The sequence below is a fragment of the Chanodichthys erythropterus genome, chromosome 21 (genome assembly GCF_024489055.1).
Source record: "Chanodichthys erythropterus isolate Z2021 chromosome 21, ASM2448905v1, whole genome shotgun sequence".
NCBI lineage: Eukaryota > Metazoa > Chordata > Actinopteri > Cypriniformes > Xenocyprididae > Chanodichthys > Chanodichthys erythropterus.
In genome coordinates this window covers 1,093,508-1,118,076 of record NC_090241.1, presented here as the reverse complement: position 1 = coordinate 1,118,076, position 24,569 = coordinate 1,093,508, and the positions used below count along the sequence as shown (strand labels likewise).

The 24,569-nt window shown below is 37.2% G+C and overlaps 1 protein-coding gene across 5 annotated transcripts; it reads left to right on the top strand.

Annotated features, from left to right (window-relative positions):
• The first annotated feature begins 972 nt into the window (after window positions 1-972).
• On the top strand, window positions 973-23,458 carry LOC137011476 (interleukin-2 receptor subunit beta). Of its 5 annotated transcripts, none has more exons than XM_067374351.1 (11): window positions 974-1,480; window positions 13,268-13,400; window positions 14,143-14,237; window positions 14,947-15,061; window positions 15,315-15,402; window positions 15,532-15,634; window positions 16,739-16,866; window positions 17,124-17,316; window positions 17,421-17,541; window positions 20,321-20,405; window positions 20,490-23,458. In XM_067374351.1, the coding sequence occupies exons 3-11, from the start codon at window positions 14,177-14,179 to the stop codon at window positions 21,156-21,158; spliced, it is 1,563 nt and encodes a 520-aa protein (XP_067230452.1). In that variant the 5' UTR covers window positions 974-1,480; window positions 13,268-13,400; window positions 14,143-14,176; the 3' UTR covers window positions 21,159-23,458. The 5 variants fall into 5 exon arrangements, with proteins under 5 accessions (XP_067230451.1, XP_067230453.1, XP_067230452.1 ...); XM_067374354.1 differs by lacking the exon at window positions 974-1,480 and adding an exon at window positions 1,833-1,912; XM_067374353.1 differs by lacking the exon at window positions 974-1,480 and adding an exon at window positions 4,098-4,942.
• The last annotated feature ends 1,111 nt before the right edge of the window (window positions 23,459-24,569 follow it).

The window sequence follows — 24,569 nt, the reverse complement described above, 5'->3', positions numbered from 1 at the left end:
CAGAAAAAACAATAATATTGTGAAATATTATTACAATTTAAAATTAGGGTTTTCTATTTTAATATGCTTTAAAATATAATTTATTCCTGTGATCAAAGCTAAATTTTCAGCATCATTACTCCAGTCTTCAGTGTCACATGATCCTTCAGAAATCATTCTGATATGATGATTTGATACTCAGTTATTATCAATGTTGGAAACAGCTTAATATTATTTTATAACCTGTGATACTTTTTTCAGGATTCATTGATGAATAAAAGGTTTAAAAGAACAGCATTTATTCAAAATATAAATCTTTTCCAACAATTTAAATCTTTACTATCACTTTTTTATTAATTTAACACATCCGTGCTGAATAAAAGTATTAATTTCTTTCAAAAGAAGGAAAGAAAAAAATCACTGACCCCAAACTTTTGAACGGTAGTGTATATTGTTACAAAAAATTTCTATTTTAAATAAATGCTGATATTTTTTAACTTTTTATTCATCAAAGAATCCTGAAAAAGTCTCACAGGTTATAAAATAATATTAAACAGCACTGTTTCCAATATTGATAATAAATCATCATATCAGAATGATTTCTGAAGGATCATGTGACACTGAAGACTGGAGTAATGATGCTGAAAATTCAGCTTTGATCACAGGAATAAATTATATTTTAAAGCATATTAAAATAGAAAGCCATAGTTTTAAATTGTAATAATATTTTACAATTGTTTTTTCTGTATTTATTATAAAAAAAATGTATTGAATTAATAAATCTAAATAGTACATGTTATTGTGTCACGTTGGCACAATAACATGTACACACACACATAGTTAAATGATCAGACGTCTTACAAGATGTTATCTTATGTGTAATGTCTCATATCAATGTAGCAGGGGGCGCTAGAGATACAGATCTGAACATAAATAAGGGCACTGATATTATCTCTGATATTAGATAACAAAAGTCAGGGAAAGTTCATGTCTTTTTATAACACCATTTACAAACAGTAGGCTAGGCTACTTAGAGAACAAGTTCATGTACATTCAAATGTGAAGGTAGCTTTTTTTGAACATACAAGAAACATGTTCAATTTGGCCTTATAATAGGCTAATTAGCGTATTAGAAATATATATATATATATAATACACTTCTGTCCCTTTAACATTCGCTTCTCTTATACAAATTTAACTTAAAGCACCAAACAACGTCATTCAGGAGGAAGAAAATTGTCATTTTTGAGTTTGTGGTGGAAATTTTAAGGAAAGAAAACCGCGGGGATTTTTAGAGAAGCTCTTCTGAGAGAAGTGAGACGCGGTTTCTACAGAAGCGAGAAACAAACCACAAGGATTTTACCATTTTATTTTCTTCAAACGAAAACAGAGAGAGACAGAATGAAAAAGGAAACCCTTTATCTCAAAAACCTTGAGTAAATCAATGATCTGAAAGTTCACTCGTGCTCCCGCTGAACGATGATGAGATGGAGAAAAGCAGGTCAGTGGCTTAATCTATCATTTATTTCGTTATATAGAGTTTTAATCATTTAAGGCTAGTTAGTAGCCTACGTATATCATTTGCTCAAGGATATTTCTAATCTCTCAGAAACCCTGACTGATTTTAAATAGTGATTTTGTCCACCCCCGAGATGGGTCATACCATTAACATTATCTGAGTGCGCGGTTTTATTTTAATTTAATACGTTAATAAACCGCGGGACTTTAGTTGAGGGAAACGTTTGCCCTCTTCAAAAACTGAATTTACGAAACAAACCAGGCTTTATCAGCAACTTAACACTGAAATAGGTGTGTGTGTGTCTCAACTGCTGGGATGGATGATGGTGTTTGTGATTAGTGGAAAAAGTGAAGGGGACGAAGAAGGATGTGACAGAGGTGTGATTGCTGGAGGATGTAGCGGCTCTTTTTTCTCGTAAGTGTGGTCTAGATGCTGTTTTTAGCGATTCTAGGAAGAAAAAAGATAACGGCCTCTTGGACAAAAATTCACCCCCATCAGATAGTTGTAAATGGGTTAGTGAGTTAGCTTAATGATGATGATGTTGTTGTTGTTGTGTGTGTGTGTGTGTGTGTGTGTGTGTGTGTTGGAGTTGTGGTAAAACCGCAAATGTTTTTCTTCGACCTCAAGTAGGCCTATCCTGTTTAAGTAGGCCCACTTTAAACTTGATCTTAAACTCTTTCGTTTGTGGTTTGTTATCTTGTCAGAATAAGTTGAGATGGTTGTGAAGGGAATATAAACCCGTTTGGTTTGTCATGTGCGAACGTCAATGTCTTTTGCTCTGCCAAAGTTCAATAGAAGCAGAAATACACGGGATCAGCAGAACCTGATTAGTATATGAAGAGTTTGGTTCCAAAACAACTCCATTTTGATTAATTTAAGTGAAAAGGTGTTTTCCACCAAGTAAGTGGCAAGATGAAAACCACCATTTTCGGTTTCAGACTTTCACATCATCTTTTGGTTATAAAAACAAAATCTCAAATCTACATTTTGATTTTAAAAACTTTAATTAACTATTTTTTTTTTTCTCAAAATGCAATAAATCCATGACACTTTTTTTCCCAAAATGCAATGAATCCATCAATATAAAAGCTTTTTTTCGAATTGAAAATACACAACAAAGTAAGTTGATTCACATATATGACAGAGTCTAAACTTTGCCAATATTTATCTTATACAAACATTACTAAAAATACATTCAGCCGTTGCTGCCAAAATGAATTCAACATCTTGCTAATGTTATAAATTATTTGTCATTACCGATTAAAAGAGTATCTGGCGCCATCGCTCGTTTAAATAAACACATTTGCCGAGTACATTGGTATTAAAAGCGGCTTTGGTAGCCTATTAAAAAAGCCTTCAATGTTTACATTGCGTGGAATGGTGCGCTGTGATTGGTTGAGCGCATATATCGCGTTCTGCAGAAAAAGGAGACTGGCGTTTGTCGCGTTTTGGAAAGAAATTGAGAAAACATTACAAAATAACACGACGGATATCGCATTTTGCGCAAAATTAATAATTGACAATACAATACTGATTTTGGCGGAAACTCTTTTTTTTTTTTTTAAATGACGTTTATCGCGTTTTGGAACGAAACTCTTCAAATCTAAACTAGCTGTGAGCACAGCGCAAATTATATTAAATATGCGTGTAGAGGCGCATATTTTTGGGCTGTATAGACGCGCATAATAATCAAAATGGTGTTTATGAAGGAGCTCACTATGGGGTTTTTTTCTTTTTCGGACGGACTTGACCTTTTCCGTCATGGATGTTGATTTAATACTAGATACGATATGAAAACCCAATGTGAGAAGCTGTGAAAGTTTTTCTGGGTTTCGGTTTCGCCCCAGTCTGTCAGTTTAGATCATAATTCAGAGGCTGAAATGGCCGAAATGACTGACTGAAACAATCTGCACACAAACCCACGAAAATAGCCACTACGTCAAGCAACATGTTGATAAGTGTAGCCTACTTTCATGTGTAAATATAGTACTTCTCGATCATGTTTTTATGCAGGTATAAATGTGTTTCCTCACTCTCTCTTGCAGAATCGCGGAAGAATTGTGATTGTAAACAGGGCATTTTAGTATAATTAAAAGAAATTGTCCTGCTGAATCCAGTTTATTAGCTAGCTTTTTATGTGTCCAAAATACAAATATTAATATCTTTGCATAAACAAAATTAAAATTTTGATATTTATTTCACTTTGTTTTCTCCACACATCACATAAAATGTCAAATTTCATCTCAAGGTCTTCACTGAAATAGTGATTAAAACTTGATTTTGAACTTGTTTTCTTTCACTGTAGTTTAAAATAATTTTTTTGAAAAAAAAAATTACAAATTTTGGATTGAGTACATATTAAAATAACATTTATGAAATGCATTCAACATGTAGCACACATAAATGAGGAAGGCACAGAAAAAGTCTTATGACTGCGGGTCGTGAGAGGCGGAAACTTCCCTATAAAGTGCTCATTTTGCTCATGTTCAGACAACTTTAATGAATTTTATTTAAAGAAATGTAATAATTGAAGGATTAAAAGAAATAAGAACGGTGAAAGAAGTTGTGAAGTCCATTTAAACTTTTTGCAAGTAAAATTTTATTTAAAAATATGCACACATTCACTCTTGTTTAATATGTCTGATCACATTTAGTTACAAATTTTCAAGTCAAAATGGAGAAATTCCATAAAAACTTGAGTAGTTTGCATCACTGTATGTTATTGTGGATCGTTAAACATTTCCATCATAAAACAGATATTAAATGTTTAGCTGCTTATATCTTACCACACACAATCTTTCACTGTAAAACTATGTTGGCATTCACACTCATCTTCAGTGGACAGGAAGCCCCGCCTTCCTTGATCTGATTGGCCATCATTTTGACATTGACGAGCGCTGTTGGACCGCTGAGGCAGACCAGCCTAAAAATGTAAAATAGTTATGTCATTTGAAGGTAAATTAAATTAGCACATAAAGTTAATTTATGGGCCAGTGACATGATGCCGAAATTTTCGGTCCGATTGCTTTTTTTCCATTTAAAATTTGGTTTATATGCATAAAAAGATACCTTATATATGTAGTACCTCTCCTGTGCATGTCCTCACTTTAACTTTTCAAAAAACATTAGTTATTTGTAATGTTCTGTTATTTAAAGTTCAAAATATCATGTGGTGTGACCATCCGGCCACAATTTCTGTTTTGGAAATGTGTGAAATTACTCTAAATTTATTCATATTCATTTTCTGCACTATTTGGCATGATTTCCAACATGTTGTGTAATCCTGTACAAAATTGCAAAGCATGATATCCATTTTATGAAATATCATGTGGTGCGACCATCAAAAAAACTACCACTTTGGGACTTTCATGTTGAAATCTATTCAAAGGCAGGAAAGTTGCGTCATATACCAATTTGCGAAGGATCCATGTTAGCAGCAAGCAGGTTTGTAACTTTGGAAAAAATGGCATGTAGTTACCACATTTGGAAATCATTTGGTATGACCTCAAAAAACAATGAAAATTAAGTTATTTATGCAGTTATTACAAATTTCATTGTGACCTTTTGTGGGGAGCTAGCTTGTTTTGTTTAGGTGGCCAATTCTGTGGCTGTAAATTTTGACTGAATTTGAAAATATAGTGGTGCGACCACTGCAGAGTGTTTTCCATAATAGATATATGTCCTAGATTGGTGGTTTTAGTGCTTTTATATTCGATTGATGATTTATATACACAAAGTACTTTATTCTAGTATTATTTGGAATAGATTTTTATGCAATTTGTTTCATTTTATAAAAATATTTCAGTTTATGTTTGTATTGTACAATATAAGAAAAATGCAAAAAAACAAAAAAAAACATGTAATTTCAGTTTGGTAATTATGCATTTATTAGTCATTTACTGTTTATTTATTTATAACTATTTCAATCTGTTTTACCAGATTGCACTGCCAAGCAAAGTAAAAACCACTGGCCATATAGGCAGAGTGTTAATTCTGACCCTGCAGCAAGAATGGAGTTAGAGCTTGGTAGGACAAGAGTGAAATATTATTACAATTTACAATATCTGTTTTCTATGTGAATATATAGTAAAGTGTAATTTATTCCTGAGGTCAAAGCTGAATTTTCAGCATCATTACTCCAGTCTTTAGTGTCACATGATCCTTCAGAAATCATTCTGATATGATGATTTGCTGCTCAAGAAACATTTCTGATTAAATTCAAAAAGTTCAAAAGAACAGCATTTATTTAAAATAGAATCTTTTGTAAAATTATAAATGTCTTTACTGTCACTTTTGATCATTTTAGGCCTAACTTGTCCTTGATGAAGTCAACTTAAATTAAGTGGTGCACTTGTTTGCTATGTGATTTAAAAAAAAAAAAAAAAAAAAAAGTTTATAAAATTTGTGTTCATGAAAATTCGATGAAATTTTAATAAAATCTGTTTCAAATCTATTTTTGTATAAAAATTTTTATTGATCTCTTTAAATAGATTTTTAATTATATTTAAGGTCTTCATGTCATTTGGTGCGACCAATGATAGCAATAACTAATAAATTAAAAATAAAATATCTAATTTCTGTGGCTGAAATATGAATCACTAATATGCTTAAGTATATGGTATTTTAAAACATTTTTATCGGTTTTATGCAATTTACAGGAAAAATAAGTGCTAAGAAGGCAACTCTAAAGTTATAAAACAAAATATAAGGTCATTCTTCACAGAATCTCAAAAGACCTGCAAATATTTTGTATAAAAAAATGTTAAGCATGTTAAGGAAATGAATTAATTTTAAGATAAATCACAGTCGCACCACTTGGCATTTTTTAAGGCTATGGCCAATTCATCTGTTAAAAAAAACACTAAAATCGCTTAATTTAAAATTTTAATATGGATTTATGTGTACACAACATTCTTAATGTTTGAACAATTGCAATAGATATTATTATTTTGTATTTTAAAATTGGCCTGTCGAAAATCAGTTCAACTGACTTATACGTCATTGACCCTTATACATATAAAATAATGATTTGTCTGCCCTGTTAAATCTCTGTCGCAGCTTTCATTGGCCAAGGATCATCCAAGAGGACATTTGATTGACATGTAAAGCAACCAATCACAATTTGTTTTGTTCTGTCATGTTTAATAACAGACCGGTGTGCATCTAATAAATTAATTCAAGTGTGCAAGTTTACTGCAACAATGGAGCCGCAAACTTCACATATGTTTAAAAATCCAGCGTTTGTCGCAGTTGTACACATTCTTCTTCCACAAGCTGATTTGGCGTCACGCCATTTGTTTCCCGGCGGACCGTTGGCTGAACGGACATGCTGTTGAATTCAACCAACCAAAAGACGACTTTGAAAATGCTGAAGTGTTTCCAGTTAAGTGTGCCATATGCATCAGATGTTCAGCCAACGGTCCGTGGGCGTGACGTCTGAGACTAACATCTGCACACACCCGTGACAGTTTCCACCAATATGGTCGAAGACAGGTGATTCGTAAAAGGTCAAAATGGAAAAGTTGTTTTTTTGACCTCTAATTATTTCTTCTTGTGATGATTTAAAGGGTTAAGAGTAGACTACTACATTTGTTCTTTTTTCTACAACTGTAGGTTAATTTATTTTATTTTTTTTTTGGAAAGTATCAAAAAGGTTTGGCATCAGTGGTTCCATAAAGAACATCAATGGAATCTTTCCATTTCACAGAAGGTTCTTTATATTGGAAAAAAGTTCTTACTAGGAAAAACATGGTTCTATTATGTAATTATAATGACTCCGCTTGTGATGATCAAGTACACATTGAAACTAAAAAGCAAAATCAGAAGATAAAAATGTAAGAAAATTAGTCATAGTTATTTTATCATCTAGATCACATCACCGATTTTCTGAAAGAACTACATGATGTCATCCAGTCTTGACTAATGCGAATGATGTCGAAACTGATGCAACATTTGGTTTTACTAAGAATACCAATGTCCTTGAAGAGGAAATGGGTCATGAAGAAAGAGATCGCATCTTAACTCTGACTGAACTCTTGTTACTAATAAATGCATTAGTTAATGGACACATTAGCTGCAGATTCATACACTAAATACATTCTACAATATAATATACATTAGTTATGCTCAGCGATCATTGTTTTATGAGACAGAGAGAACGTTTGATAAATTCACCTCCTCACCTGATCCTGCCAGATTAAACATGTTAAAGATCATTCTACATTTGTTCCAGGCATTACTGATGATGCATGCTGTCGGCTTCACAGAAAAGTTCTAACTTTAAAGGCTTCTGAATAATAGATCTGCTTATCTGGAAACCACATCAGCTGATATTAACATTAACTGACATCGGCTAATCGTCGGGCTACTGATGGAGTTTTGTTTTTCTGAAAGAGTGAAATGAGAGCACCGCACCTGAAACCACAGTTTGTTTTCTTCTCCTCAGTCCCACACTGACGCGAGAAACAGGTGCATTCCCTCAGATGTGCGGTCAGCCGCTCTCAGCCTTCATGAAGACTTATTATTAACGTTCACTGAATGATAGAAAGGCATTATTTCCTGCATACCATCTTTGGACAATCAAGTTAAAGACTGAATGCGTAAGGCTTTAAATGGCTCTTGAGTTGGAAACAGATAAAAACCTGTGTGTAGTGTTTAACTCCTGTGCAAAGAGCCATTTCTAAACCTAATTCCAGCCTTTCAGTAAGTAACCTTGAGGCAGTAATGCATATCCTTATTTTTCCCCATTTGTTGCACAGCTGCAGCTGGATCAGAAGGCAGAATTAATATATTAAAGGTCCCGTTTTTCATGTTTTTTTGAAGCTTTGATTGTGTTTATAGTGTGCAAACACAGTATTTTTCACATAATTTACTTATCTGTATACCGCTGTTTCCACTGTCATAAAAACGGGCTGATGACTTCCTTGTTCTATGAAGTCCCTCCTTCAGAAATACGTAACGAGTTCTGATTGTGCCAGCGGTTCCTGTGTTGTGATTCGACAGCAGCTTTTTAGCGAACCTTGCCCGGAAAGGTCACGCCTCTTACCATAACGTGTGCTGCACATAGTTTTACATGTGGATTATTGTGGTGTTGTGCCGAATGAACACAAAAGACAATAATTCCTGAGAGACTGAACTCTTTAATCTCCACAAGCAGCGACAGAAAATGTACGTTAGCACTCACTCAGAAGAGTACCTCATACGGAAAACAGCCAAATACATAAACATAGTCCCCTCTTGTGGCCATTATGTGCACTGCAGTCCAACATTAACTATTGCAGTAAGGATACCACAATTATAATTTTCGGGAACCGAGTTAAACATAAATTGTAACCATTGATCTCTAAGTACAGCGTCCCTGGGAAGGCCAAACAAAGGTGATTGGACTGCGGGATGAAAATAACACCGTTTCGACGACATGGCGCCATATACACTCTACAAACGCAACTCTTGCTCTTCTCCGTGGGAGCGCAACAAGACCACGCCCCCCTTTTTTGTGTATTCCTGTGGGTGGAGGTTAGTCAAACTGTTTTAGTGACGTCATTAAAGAAGGAAGTAGAGGGATGTAGTCCAAACTGGCCGTTCGATGTAGGCGACTTCTGTTAAATAAAATATTTCGCTTGGCATTGAACTTTGAGCTTTAAAATTTTACAGATTTTATTTATACTCTTACAACAACATTACACACTAACTAAAGTTTGAAAAATGGGATCACGAAGAACGGGACCTTTAAACCACTGTTAGTCATTCTGTGTTTGGCTGAATGTCCAAAACTGGATCTAGCTTTTATTGAATGTAGTGAAAGCAGTTCATGGAATGGCTCCAGATTATTAAGCTTATTATGGATGGATGGATGTGTGGGTGGGTGGGTCGTGGATAGATAGATAGATTTTATCCACTAAATGAGCTCATTTCAAATTTGGGAAACACAATCTGCAGTGCCATCTGCAGATGCCAAGTAAACCACTGTCGGTAAACACAATCCGCAGTGCCATCTGCAGATGCCAAGTAAACCACTGTCGGTAAACACAATCTGCTGTGCCATCTGTAGATGCCAACTAAACCACTGTCGGTAAACACAATCCGCCGTGCCATCTGTAGATGCCAACTAAACCACTGTCGGTAAACACAATCCGCCGTGCCATCTGTAGATGCCAACTAAACCACTGTCGGTAAACACAATCCGCTGTGCCATCTGCAGATGCCAACTAAACCACTGTCAGTAAACACAATCTGCAGTGCCATCTGTAGATGCCAACTAAACCACTGTCGATAAACACAATCCGCCGTGCCATCTGCAGATGCCAACTAAACCACTGTCGGTAAACACAATCCGCTGTGCCATCTGCAGATGCCAACTAAACCACTGTCGGTAAACACAATCCGCCGTGCCATCTGTAGATGCCAACTAAACCACTGTCGGTAAACACAATCCGCAGTGCCATCTGCAGATGCCAACTAAACCACTGTCGGTAAACACAATCCGCAGTGCCATCTGCAGATGCCAACTAAACCACTGTCAGTAAACACAATCTGCAGTGCCATCTGTAGATGCCAACTAAACCACTGTCGATAAACACAATCCGCCGTGCCATCTGCAGATGCCAACTAAACCACTGTCGGTAAACACAATCCGCTGTGCCATCTGCAGATGCCAACTAAACCACTGTCGGTAAACACAATCCGCCGTGCCATCTGTAGATGCCAACTAAACCACTGTCGGTAAACACAATCCGCCGTGCCATCTGTAGATGCCAACTAAACCACTGTCGGTAAACACAATCCGCTGTGCCATCTGCAGATGCCAACTAAACCACTGTCAGTAAACACAATCTGCAGTGCCATCTGTAGATGCCAACTAAACCACTGTCGATAAACACAATCCGCCGTGCCATCTGCAGATGCCAACTAAACCACTGTCGGTAAACACAATCCGCTGTGCCATCTGCAGATGCCAACTAAACCACTGTCGGTAAACACAATCCGCCGTGCCATCTGTAGATGCCAACTAAACCACTGTCGGTAAACACAATCCGCAGTGCCATCTGCAGATGCCAACTAAACCACTGTCGGTAAACACAATCCGCAGTGCCATCTGCAGATGCCAACTAAACCACTGTCAGTAAACACAATCTGCAGTGCCATCTGTAGATGCCAACTAAACCACTGTCGATAAACACAATCCGCCGTGCCATCTGCAGATGCCAACTAAACCACTGTCGGTAAACACAATCCGCTGTGCCATCTGCAGATGCCAACTAAACCACTGTCGGTAAACACAATCCGCAGTGCCATCTGCAGATGCCAACTAAACCACTGTCGATAAACACAATCCGCCGTGCCATCTGTAGATGCCAACTAAACCACTGTCGATAAACACAATCCGCCGTGCCATCTGCAGATGCCAACTAAACCACTGTCAGGAAACACAATCCGCCCTGCCATCTAAAGATGCCAACTAAACCACTGTCGGTAAACACAATCTGCCGTGCCATCTGCAGATGCCAACTAAACCACTGTCGGTAAACACAATCCGCAGTGCCATCTGCAGATGCCAAGTAAACCACTGTCGGTAAACACAATCCGCTGTGCCATCTGCAGATGCCAACTAAACCACTGTCGGTAAACACAATCTGCAGTGCCATCTGCAGATGCCAACTAAACCACTGTCGGTAAACACAATCTGCAGTGCCATCTGTAGATGCCAACTAAACCACTGTCGGTAAACACAATCCGCTGTGCCATCTGCAGATGCCAACTAAACCACTGTCGGAAAACACAATCTGCAGTGCCATCTGCAGATGCCAACTAAACCACTGTTGGAAAACACAATCCGCAGTGCCATCTGCAGATGCCAACTAAACCACTGTCGGTAAACACAATCTGCAGTGCCATCTGCAGATGCCAACTAAACCACTGTTGGGAAACACAATCCGCCGTGCCATCTGCAGATGCCAACTAAACCACTGTCGGTAAACACAATCTGCAGTGCCATCTGTAGATGCCAACTAAACCACTGTCGGTAAACACAATCTGCAGTGCCATCTGTAGATGCCAACTAAACCACTGTTGGAAAACACAATCCGCAGTGCCATCTGCAGATGCCAACTAAACCACTGTCGGTAAACACAATCTGCAGTGCCATCTGTAGATGCCAACTAAACCACTGTTGGAAAACACAATCCGCAGTGCCATCTGCAGATGCCAACTAAACCACTGTTGGAAAACACAATCCGCAGTGCCATCTGCAGATGCCAACTAAACCACTGTCGGTAAACACAATCTGCAGTGCCATCTGTAGATGCCAACTAAACCACTGTTGGAAAACACAATCCGCAGTGCCATCTGCAGATGCCAACTAAACCACTGTCGGTAAACACAATCTGCAGTGCCATCTGCAGATGCCAACTAAACCACTGTTGGGAAACACAATCCGCTGTGCCATCTGCAGATGCCAACTAAACCACTGTCGGTAAACACAATCTGCAGTGCCATCTGTAGATGCCAACTAAACCACTGTCGGAAAACACAATCCGCCGTGCCATCTGCAGATGCCAACTAAACCACTGTTGGGAAACACAATCCGCCGTGCCATCTGCAGATGCCAACTAAACCACTGTCGGAAAACACAATCCGCCGTGCCATCTGCAGATGCCAAGTAAACCACTGTCGGTAAACACAATCCGCCATGCCATCTGCAGATGCCAACTAAACCACTGTCGGTAAACACAATCCTCCATGCCATCTGTAGATGCCAACTAAACCACTGTCGGTAAACACAATCCTCCATGCCATCTGTAGATGCCAACTAAACCACTGTCGGTAAACACAATCTGCAGTGCCATCTGTAGATGCCAACTAAAGCACTGTCATGCAAAAAGGAAGCCATGTGTGAACATGGTCCGGAAGCGCCGTCGTGTCCTGTGGGCCAAGGCTCAAACTGTCTTCACACTGTTTTGAAAAGAAGAGGAGATGCTACACCATGATAAACATTCTCCCGTCCCAACTATTCTGAGACCTGTAGCAGGCATCAAATTTGAAATGAGCTCATTTAGTGGATAAAATTGCAAAATTTCCCAGTTTAAACATTTGTTATGTCATCTATGTTCTATTGTGAATAGAATATGGACTCATGTGATTTGAAAGTCATTTAGTTTTCATTTTATTGAAATTTAAAAAACGTCCCAACATTTCGGGTTGTGGATGGATGGATGGTCAGATGATTGATTGTTTGTTTGATTGATTGATTGATTGATCGATCGATTGATTGATTGATTGATTGATTGATTGATTGATTGGTGGGTGAATGGATGGATGGATGGATGGATAAATAGATGGGTAAGTGGGTATCTATCTAGATAGATAGATAGATAGATAGATAGATCTTTACTAGAGCAGGTTTCAGGAGAATAACCACAATCTGTGGTCTATTCTGTGGTGCAAAGCTTCTCGGAAACACGAGGCCCTGAACACAAACTCACACACACAGAAAGAGAAACACAAACATATTAAATCCGCTCCATTAACACACACACAGACACACGCTATTTGTTTCCAGCAGTATATAAAATATATAGGCTAAAACATGTCAGTGAGTTGAATTGAATGGACAGGAGAGTGAGAGCACGAGGGAGAAAACACACCTCCTACACGCTTCTCGTTTCCTGCCCTGAGCTTTAGAGTAAATGTCACCTCAGCCCAGTGCTGCTTTTATCCATGACCTGTTTCACTACATGTGTGTGTGTGTGTGTGTGTGTGTGTGTGTGACAGGAAGGGCTGCGTCTGTGGAGATTTGCTGTCTGTTCTTTAACCCTGAGGTGTGTATGCCAACGCTCACTGACAGGAACATGAGTGAAGTGAGATCGTGAAGCTCAGCGCCTGGGACCGTCTCCGCTCATCACATGTATGTAACATGCTTTTGTTCACTTTGAGTCTCTAGACATGACCAGTCAGCTCTCAAAACACATTTTGTAGACAAATATTAATGTTTGAATTGTGATTAGAAATTAAATGAAAGAACATCGGACATGAATAAGAATCATCATCAGATTCACACATGTTCCTCCTTCAATAGTTGGTATAAGTTTAAATTTTAGATGGATTTCATGATTTGATCTCTACATCATTCCCAGATCATTTGTTTTTACTTTACCTTTTTTATCATCTCGCTTGCTATAAAGTTGATTCAAAATTTTACAATTGAATAGTTTGCGTCATTTCTCCATTTTATAATTTATGGTTCATTCAAGCAGGAGGAAAAGAGGTTGAAAATAGTTCACAGCAACTTTCAAAAGCACTCATTTGATCGCGTCTGTCGCGCTCCTCCATGTGTTCACTCGGAAGCAGGCGAGCTTGTGTTCCCGTCATCACTACAGGAAAGACGTGTTGGTGAACTCCGTTCATACGTGTAGTCGACGGCTCTGATCGCAGAAGAGAAGCTCCTGGTCTCATATCATTGAGGCTGTGGGTGATGATGTGTGTCTGTGGCTTCGGGTTTTTCCACCTGTCACTCATACTGTGTCGAGTGTGAGAGTTTGGGGGAGGAAAAAGAACGCAGATACTTTATTTGTCATGCTGTCTTCTGTGCGTCTGGCGAGAAAATGAGCATCAATCTGAATGTAATCAAGTCTCTCTCTCTCTCTCAGATTTCTAAACGTATGCTGCGAGGAAAACGGTATCATGCAGATTCTGACCATGATGATGATGATGTCATTCTTATACACAGCTCTTGCTGATCAAGGTAAGAACTACTTATTGTTATATTTGTAAAAACAAAATAATCATTCAGTTAAAGAGTTTTGTGTTAGGTTTAGAGAGCTGTATCAGGCATGACATTATGAGCACTGACAGCTGAAGTGAATAACACTGATCATCTCTTCATCACGGCACCTGTTAGTGGGTGGATATATTAGGCAGCAAGTGAACATTTTGTCCTCAAAGTTGATGTTAGAAGCAGTAAAAATGGGCAAGCATAAGGATTTGACAAGGACCAAACTGTGATGCTAGAGACTGGGTCAGAGCATCTCCAGATGCAGCTCTTGTGGGCTGTTCCCGGTCTGCAGTGGTCAGTATCTATCAAAAGTGCTCCAAGGAAGGAACAGTGGTGAACCCGAGACAGGGTCATGGGCGGCCGAGAAACACGTGCTGAACAAACGAGCCCGATCCATGGAGGATCCACCTCACAACTTACAGGACTTAAAGGATCTGCTGCTAACATCTTGGTGCAGATACCACAGCACACCTTCAGGGGTCTAGAGGAGTCCATGCCTCCACGGGTCAGGGCTGTTTTGGCAGCAAAAGGGGACCAACACAATATTAGGAAGGCGCTCATAATGTTATGCCTGATCAGTGTCTAAGCAATGACCCAGTTTAGATTTAATAAAGTGTGTGTTTTTCATTCACTTGATGAAGGTTGTGTTGCTCAGATCAGATGTTGCTCTTTTTTTCAGGTCTGGATTGTCATAATGATTTTCACAGCTCCTTCATGTGTGTTTGGAACACTTCAGAACTGAACATCAGACCCGAGACCAGATGTTTCATTAGTTTAACGGTTGATAACGAAGGGTAAGGCAAACTTTATCGAGTTTATAATGTATTTAATGTGTCATTAAACAATCAGCCTTTATTTTGCACAATGATCCAGAACTGATGAACATTTAGCAGGAATGTTTCACCTCATTTTCAGTACATTCTCTCATTTCTAAAGGGCAGAAGTGTTTTTATGCTCTGCTCTGGTAATTCTACTGATGAATGATTAGTTGATTAGTTTGTGGGAAATAAATTTTTAATAAACATTTTTCTGTGCCTTTGATTTCAGTGTGAAACCTGTAATGAAAGTGCAGATGTCAGCTGACCCAACCCAGCCTCACATTCGCACTGCCACCATCGATTTTTATGAAAAAAAGGTGATTGAGCCATGTGTTTATGACATGTTAAACTGCAGATTTGATGTCTTGTTGATCATCCAACACTGGTGCATTGAGTTAAAAACATGTGACACGTCTTATAGATTGTTTCTTTCTCTTCTGCTGCAGAAGTATTTAATAATGCCATGGTCCTTAATTCATGGAGAAGTTACTTGTGAAGGGTACCCAAAACCTTTAGTTAAAATTGAAAAGCATGAAGCAGAAAACAGTGGTGAGTCAGATATAAAATCTCACAAACACACGATTCACACAATCATCTGGAGCAGTAGAGCGTACACTCTTAAACATTCCATGAAGAAAATCACTGAACCGTTCCATTGTACAAAAGGTTCTTTAGAGTGGAAAAAAAGTTCTTTAGAATATTAAAATGTTCTTCACAATAAGAAAAAAGAGGTTATTTTAAGAACGGATTAAGGTCCTTCAATGGCAAGAAAAATCCAGGCAATTTGCCTTTTTTTTCAGTGTACACTGAAAAAAAAAATGATATAGAAATAATTTTAAACTAAATATTAGTTCACTCACCCCCATGTCATCCAAGATGTTCATGTCTTTCTTTCTCCAGTCGAAAAGAAATTAAGGAAAACATTCCAGGATTTTTCTCCATATAGCGGACTTCACTGGCCTCCAAATGGTTAAAGGTCCAAATTACAGTTTCAGTGCAGCTTCAAAGAGCTTTAAACGATACCTGACGAGGAATAAGAGTCTAAAAAAAATGTATGATTTGTGGTTAAAAAGTATATTATTTAATTTTTTTTTAGATAATGAGCGATGGTTTCTCTAGATAAGACTCTTATTCCTCGTCTGGGATCATGTAGAGCTCTTTGAAGCTGCACTGAAACTGACATTTGGACCTTCAACCCGTTGAACCCCAGTGAAGTCCACTATATGGAGAAAAATCCTGGAATGTTTTCATCAAAGATATTAATTTCTTTTTGAATGAACAAAGAAAGACATGAACATCTTGGATGACATGGAGGAGAGTAAATTATCAGGAATTTTGAATTCTAATCCTTGAACATAAAAACATGTTCCAGGATCGACATCTTTGTTGATCCTGAAACAACATTAGAATCAGCCAATCAGATTTTATGTCAAGTTTAGGCTTAAAACCAGGGTCAGGCGCTCCTACATCAGTGACATTCACCTTTCATTTCCCTCTGACTGTAGGCATAAGTTAGGGTTAGTAGTACGGAAAGGGTTAGGACTATGTTCTTGGGCAGGGATGTTGTTCCACGATCAACAAAATATGTTGATCCATGAGTATGTCTTACTTGAGCAATTATTGTCTGACATTGGGTGGTGTGTTGTGTTTCAGTGGTGAAAGTGGCTCCTCCTCAGATAGTGGAAGTTCGCGGGCTCAATGTTTCTTGGAGTATCAGTTTCACACCTCCACTTGATCCTGAGTATGAGGTCCAATACAGATCAACTGCTCAGAGCTGGACGGTGAGCATGTCAACCTTATTTACAACAAGAAAGTGTTTTTGGCAGTTGCTTTACACAAGATTTCTTAAAAACTACAGCTCCAGATACATGAGTTACTAAGAGTGTTTCTAGTACTTTAGTGTGCAAGCAATTTTAAAAACAAAAGCTGTAATGGTTAAAGACAGAAGATCTTTAGATGATGTGCAGATTAAAAGCTCAGTTCTCTCTGTCAGTGTAAATCACAGTAGAAATGCTTCATTCTGTCCATGTCTGTGTAGGACACGAAGCCATGGACGACTTACAAAACTCAAGAAGAGCTTCCAGAGGAGCACTTGTTCTTACACCAGCAGTATGTGATCAGGGTCAGGGTCAAGCTTCAATATCTGCCCAACGCCATCTGGAGCGACTGGAGTAAAGAGTACAACTGGACGTCTGAAGTGGGCCAGATTCCCCCCACACGACCCACACCAGGTGACACACACCTGTCCGACTCCACTGACACTCAGCTGTGTGTGGAGAAAAACATTCCTGTGCTGTGAGACTGTAACACTCATCAGACGCTGTTTTCACTTCAGGTGTGCCTGAGATTCTGGGGCTGGATTGGTCTTCATTTGTCGCTGGACTCACGCTGACAGGAATCACTCTGGCTGCTGTATTAGTCTGTGCGGTTCTCATCAGGTGCAACAGAAGAAAAAAGTGAGTGACGCTGATCATATACACTGACACTCAATCACCTGAAACATACAAGATCTATAATGCTAGCGATAACAATAACTACGATAACGATAACTATAACTATAATAATTATGACAATAAGTATTATGATATCTATGATAATAACTATAACAATAACTATAACTACAAGAAAATAATGATAAGAACGATAATTATACTGATAATGATAACTATAACGATAACAATAACTACAATAACGATAAGTATAATGATATCAATAACGATAACAATAACTACAATAACGATAACTATAATAATTATGACAATAAGTATTATGATATCTATGACAATAACTATAATAATAACGATAACTACAAGAAAATAATGATAAGAACGATAATTATACTGATAATGATAACTACAACAATAACAATAACTACAATAACGATAACTATAATGATATCAATAACGATAACAATAATTACAATAACGATATCTATAATGATAACAATAACTACAATAATGATAACTATAATGACAATAACGATAACAATAATTACAATAACGACAACTATAATAATTATGACAATAAGTATTATGATATCTATGACAATAACTATAATAATAACAATAACTACAAGAAAATAATGATAAGAACGATAATTATACTGATAATGATAACTATAACGATAACAATAACAATAACTACAATAACGATAACTATAATGATATCAATAACGATAACAATAACTACAATAACGATATCTATAATGATAACAATAACTACAATAACGATCACTATAACAATAACGATAACAATAACTACAATAACGATAACTATAATGATACATAAACTATATCAATCACAATAACGAAAACAGTAACAATAAGTATGATAATAATATTAGCGATAATTATAACTATAATGATGAAGATAACTATCAAAAATAATAACAGTAGTAGTTATCTATGATAACGATAACTACTATATAATGATAACTATAATTAACTATAATAATAATTATAATAACAATAACTATAATGACATTTACTGTAATAATGATGACAATAAATATGCTGATAATGATAATTATAATGATAACGAAGAATATAATAACTGTACCAACATAAAAAATAAGTATAACAATAACTATAACAAAAACTATGATAAAAATAATAATAACAATAACTAAACTGATAACGATAACTATGAAAATAATAGCTATATCAAAAACTGTAATGATAACTATAAGAATAACTAAAATCATAACGATAACTATGATGATAACTATATCAACTGTAATGATAACCATAACTATAATTACTTTAACATATAATTACTATATTTAAACAATTACTATAATAATGACTATACAATAACTATAATGATAATGATAAGTGTAATAATGATAGTGATAACTATAACAAGAACTATAATGATAAAATAATGAATATTATAACAATAACTGTAATGATAAAATAATGATAATTATAACAATAACTGTAATGATAACTCTGATAAAAATAATGATAATAACAATAACTATTCTAAAAATGATAACTAAATCAATAACTTTAATGATAACCATAATTATAATAATAACTATATTGATGACTATAACGATAACTATGAGAATAACTATAATGACAATGTTTACTGTAATAATGATAACGATGAATATAACGATAACTATTACAATAACTATAACAATAAATATAATAACTATAATAACTGTAACGATAACTATGATAAATATAATAATGATGATAACAATAACTATACTGATAACGATAACTGTGATGACTATAATGATAACAATAACTGTAATAATGATAATGATAAATACAATAACGATAACTTTAAGAATAACTATAATGACAACGTTAACTGTAAAAATGATAACGGTGAATATAACGATAACTATTACATAGCATATAAATATAATTACAACTCTAATGATAACTGTAACAATAACTATGATAAATATAATAATGATAATAGCAATAACTATACTGATAACAAATAACTATGATGACTATAATGATAACTATGACAATAACTATAATTACAACATTAACTGTAATAATGATAACGATGAATAAAATGGTAACGATAACTATTACAATAACTATAACGATAACTGTAATAAATATAATAACGATAACTATACTGATAATGATAAATACAATAACGATAACTATGATAATAACGATAACTACAATGATAATTGTGTCATCTGTGGCTTTAAATGCTCAAGCCCTTTAAAGTTGGGTTGATTCTGATTGGCTGTCAATGTTTCTATCGTTCATCAGCTGGAAAGGGCTTCATTTATTTGATTCGAAGCATAATTGTAATGAACAGCTAACTCACAATTATCCCAATTACCACAGCCAAACAATGACTGTAGATGATTTTATTCAGTGAGAACATAGAGCATGCAACAGACAAAATAGCACAGCCACGGACAGCGTTGCCAAGTTCGTGGTTTTCCTGCAGAATTGGGCAACTTTAACACAGTTGCCATGTTTTTTTTTTTTTATGTCCACGGGTTGGAGCAACCCCAAATAATAACATGATTTAGCCCCTGGAATGCGAATTTGACCAGGGGAACCCCGCCAAAATGCAGATTTTACCCTCTGGGACCGAGGGACACTCCCCTACTGAAACGCTATTGGGCTAGTTTTGAGTGGCAGTTGGGGGGTTTTGTTGTGAAAATGGCCATGGAGGAAATCAATAATCTGCAAAGTGTATATTTGAGCACAGAATGACAATAACTATCGATATTTGTTCACCTTTCAGTGTCCATAAGAATCGTTCCCTCTATATTCCTGATCCCTCCAAATTCTTCGGTGATCTGAATTCTCATCATGGAGGGAATTTTATGGTGAGTCCCATGCGATCGGACACTCAGACATACATTATCCTTCGCTCTGTTATGTTTGTTCTAACGCCACGTTCTCTCCATCAGTCTTGGCTGGGTCCGATTCTAGCGCATGAGAGCTTCATCAAAGTGGACACAGAGTTCGTCAGTCCGGTCGAGGTCCTCAAGAAGCAGGACGCCTGCGATTCCCGCAGTGCACACAGAAACAGCGGCGTCCTGCAGGACCGATGGGAGGGAACGACCAAATCCTCCAACTTTTCAAACTCCACCTACTTCCTGTCCCAGAGCTCCAAGGGGCCCAGCGACATCCTGGAGCCCTGCTCGGTGCACTGCTCCTATGGGCCGGCGGGGGGCGTCAGCGGGCCGGAGACGGTTCTGCAGCACAACGCTGACATCTCTCGCGGCGCCGAAGAGAAGGACGGAGCGAGTGAGCTGGAGTTCTCCGTGAAGATACTAGAGAAGCTCCGCCAGGACACGCAGAGTCCAGATTCGGGTTTCGCCGGCGGTTCCGAAGACAGCATGGAGGAGTCAGACCTCCCCAGTCCGCTGGCCTTAAATCTGCCCCCTCACCTGCCCCGGGACCTGCCTGTGCCTCATCCCATCATGCACCCGCTCTTGGGCTTTGATCACAAGGCTGGTTTCCTGGGACCAAGCTGCCTGATTCCTGGACTAATGGAACTGGACCTTCAGAGCCCCTGCGGGATGATTGAGCCCTCTAGTGGCGATTACATGCCAGTGAAAAATGTGCAGAATTAGACTGTTGTGACTGCTGTGTTCACACACAGATAATATCCGTTTAGAGTGACAGGACTCACTGAGATTGGGTTGAGGTTTAGTGTATGAACAGAAACATACGATACGCGTGTTTGTTCTGCCATCATATACTCAACAGAAGATGTTTCTAGTGGAGTGTCTAAGCTGCTCTTATCTATTATAGATTCATATGGACTACTGCTATGATACTTGTACGGTGTTTGTTTTGCACTTTCATTGTGTGTAAAAGAGCAGCGTGAACATTCTGCTAATCATCTTTTGTCTTCCAAATGAACGACATGATGGTGAAAAAAAATGACGAGAGAAGTCTTGATGTTTACTAAGGTTTTCTGTCACTGTTGTTATGAGTTAGTGAAGGCGACTGACAGTATTAGAGGTCAAGCCCTGAAGTTGTTCGTTCGTTTGTTTGTTTTCTTCTTCTTCTTCTTCCGATCGAGTCTATGGCAGGCCATAGAACTGTATGGTAAAAAGTTATGAAATTTGGCACACAGATAGAGGACAGTCTGAAATGTTAACATAGCAAATTTGAAGTCTCTTCCTCAAACCCTCTAGCGCCACCAACAGTTCACTCATGTTTATGCTCATACATTTTTGATGCCTCCAGTTTGCACAAAGTTTGGTATGTAGCATCTACTCACACAGGAAAAAAGTTAAAATATTTTTGATTGGCCAGTCCGTTCTCGTATAGCGAATGAACAAATTTGACGGCGAGCACGCAAAAATTGATTTGATGCAGTATCATCGCAATGATTTGGTGTATTGGCACAAAACTTGGTTTATATTTTTATTACAGGCATGACTTGGGGGACCATGCACAGTATTGTCACAGCGCCACCTACTGGTGCAGGCTATTTTTGCTTATAACTTTTGAATGCCTTGTCCTAAAATCATGTGGATGGTCTCCTTAGATTTCTTGAGGCATGCCAAGTTGAACGATATCAAAGTCCATTTCAAGGAAAGTGTTCACTCAGTGGCCATATTTGCAACACAACCGGGCAGCTATTTCAGGCATCCAAGACCAAGTCCTATCTATTTGAATGGGGGGAATCCTGAAATCTCAAAAACTTGGTAATGTTGGTAAATGGTACTTGGTAAATGTTGTTTCTTATGCTCAAGTAGCATAAAAAATCTTATTTTTCAGTTTAGACGAGCCAGTGCGCATGTGCAGTCCTAAGCACGAGCTTCTAACGGCAGCTGCAGTGACGCAATGACTTTATCAATCAGCGATTGGCTCTTTTTCTTTGAAGGTGTGACGCATTTTGTCATACATTGCAGTTTCGCCCCTTCAAAGCTAATATGAACAATATCTATTGCCTTTGATTGTATCCAATTTATTTTAGTCGGCCATTTTGAATTTCATTACACTAGGGGGTCAAGAGATGTAATGAAATTTATGAAAATGCTTATATGAAAAATTCAACATATTGTCATTTAACTTACATCATTAGATTTGTTGGCTTATGCAGAGTCCTACGATACCAAATTTGCCAGTTATTAAAAGATTTTTGATAGACCCAGCCGTTGTTTTATACTGTCAACAAATTTGATTGCGAGCACGTCAAAATGGATATATATCTTCACAAAAGTTTTATTTATTTACACGAAACTTGGTACATGTCATCACAGGCATGACTTGAGGGTGCATGCAGAGTTTCGTCATAGCGCCACCTACTGCTCAGAAGTTATAAACCATGCTATTATAAGTGCTTTAACCGACATAATTTAAACAGCTTTCTCCTTACCTGACGATCACAGATGTCCACAAATATTTCCTTCTCTGCCCTTATTCGGATTAACCCTGTAATTGCTGCTTGCAGCTATATTTGGATCTGCTTCTGTTTGCTGTTGTGAGAGTCACACCTGATTTCAATACGTTTGTCACACTGTCTGTGTGAACACAGCTCTGCGGATGAAACCAGGTCAAGCTAAATGTTCAGTTTACAATGTACAAACCTTTAGCTGTTTAGAAAATTATTTTAGTTTCAGATGAGAGGATTTATGTTATCGTAATATATTATTTTAATTTATAAGATGTTCAGCAGCAGTGACATTTATGCTAAAATTAGATGGAAACACAAAAATAGAAGTAAAACTTGACTTGGATAGATTCACAGTCAGATATCACTGTTATTGTCATTTTGTTTATGATGTTTGCCATTTCATCTCATTTTTAATTTACATGTATATTTTGAAAATAATGCCTGCTGTTTGAAGGAATGTAAGAGAAGTCGTTTTCAGCGACTTCAGTTTGCTGCTAATTAATATATTAAAGCATATTTGTGCTCTGATTGGATGTGTGAATGTCTGGTTGACTCAAGTTATGGCTGATTACTATTTCAACAATGTTTTTACTACTTTTGATGGTAATTTCGGTCTTACGGGTGTGGAACGACATGAAGGTGAGTAATTAGTGACAGAAATTTCATTTTTGGTTGAACTAACCCTTTAAGTAACACTGATTATAAAAGCATCTTTCTTGATGGCCATTCAATTTCTCTGTGGTTTAATGCTTTGATAAATTTGTCATTTAAACTGAATAGTTCCAGTTGCTCTCTCAAGATCCATTAATGTACTAAAAACATATTTAAATCAGTTCATGTGAGTACAGTGGTTCAATATTAATATTATAAAGCCACAAGAATATTTTTGGTGCACCAAAAAACACTAAATAATGACTGATGGCCGATTTCAAAACACTGCTTCAGGAAGCTTCGGAGCGTTATGAATCTTTTGTATCGAATCATGATTCGGATCGCGTGTCAAACTGCACTATATAAGTCATTATTATTTTATTTTTTTTGGCGCACCAAAAATATTTTTGTCGCTTTATAATATTAATATTGAACCACTGTACTCACATGAACTGATTTAAATATGTTTTTAGTGCATTAATGGATCTTGAGAGAGGAAATGTCATTGCTGGCTATGCAGGCCTCACTGAGCCATCGGATTTCATCAAAAATATCTTAATTTGTGTTCTGAAGATGAATGAAGGTCTTACGGGTGTGGAATGACATGATGGTGAGTAATAATGACATTATTTTCATTTTTGGGTGAACTAAGCCTTTAAGTGCGTAAGTACAAAACCAACCCACCAAAATAGGTTTATGTCTTTTTCTTCCATCATGAGGATGCTTTTCCCCTTGTCCAGCGTCTGCTTGCTGTCTTAATATATTTTAAATGGAACAAAATACTGTATATGGAGCATGTATTAAATATGTGAATAGAGGTGGCAACACTTGAACACATAATCGGTCCTAGAATTAGAAAATGCCCTAATCAAACTGGGAAAAGCCCGTATGTTGAAGAGCATCATCTGCGCACAGGTGAGATCCGACCGAGTGACGTCACAGTTGCGTTGCGCAGGTGAGCGCGCGTTGCTGGGCGTTGACT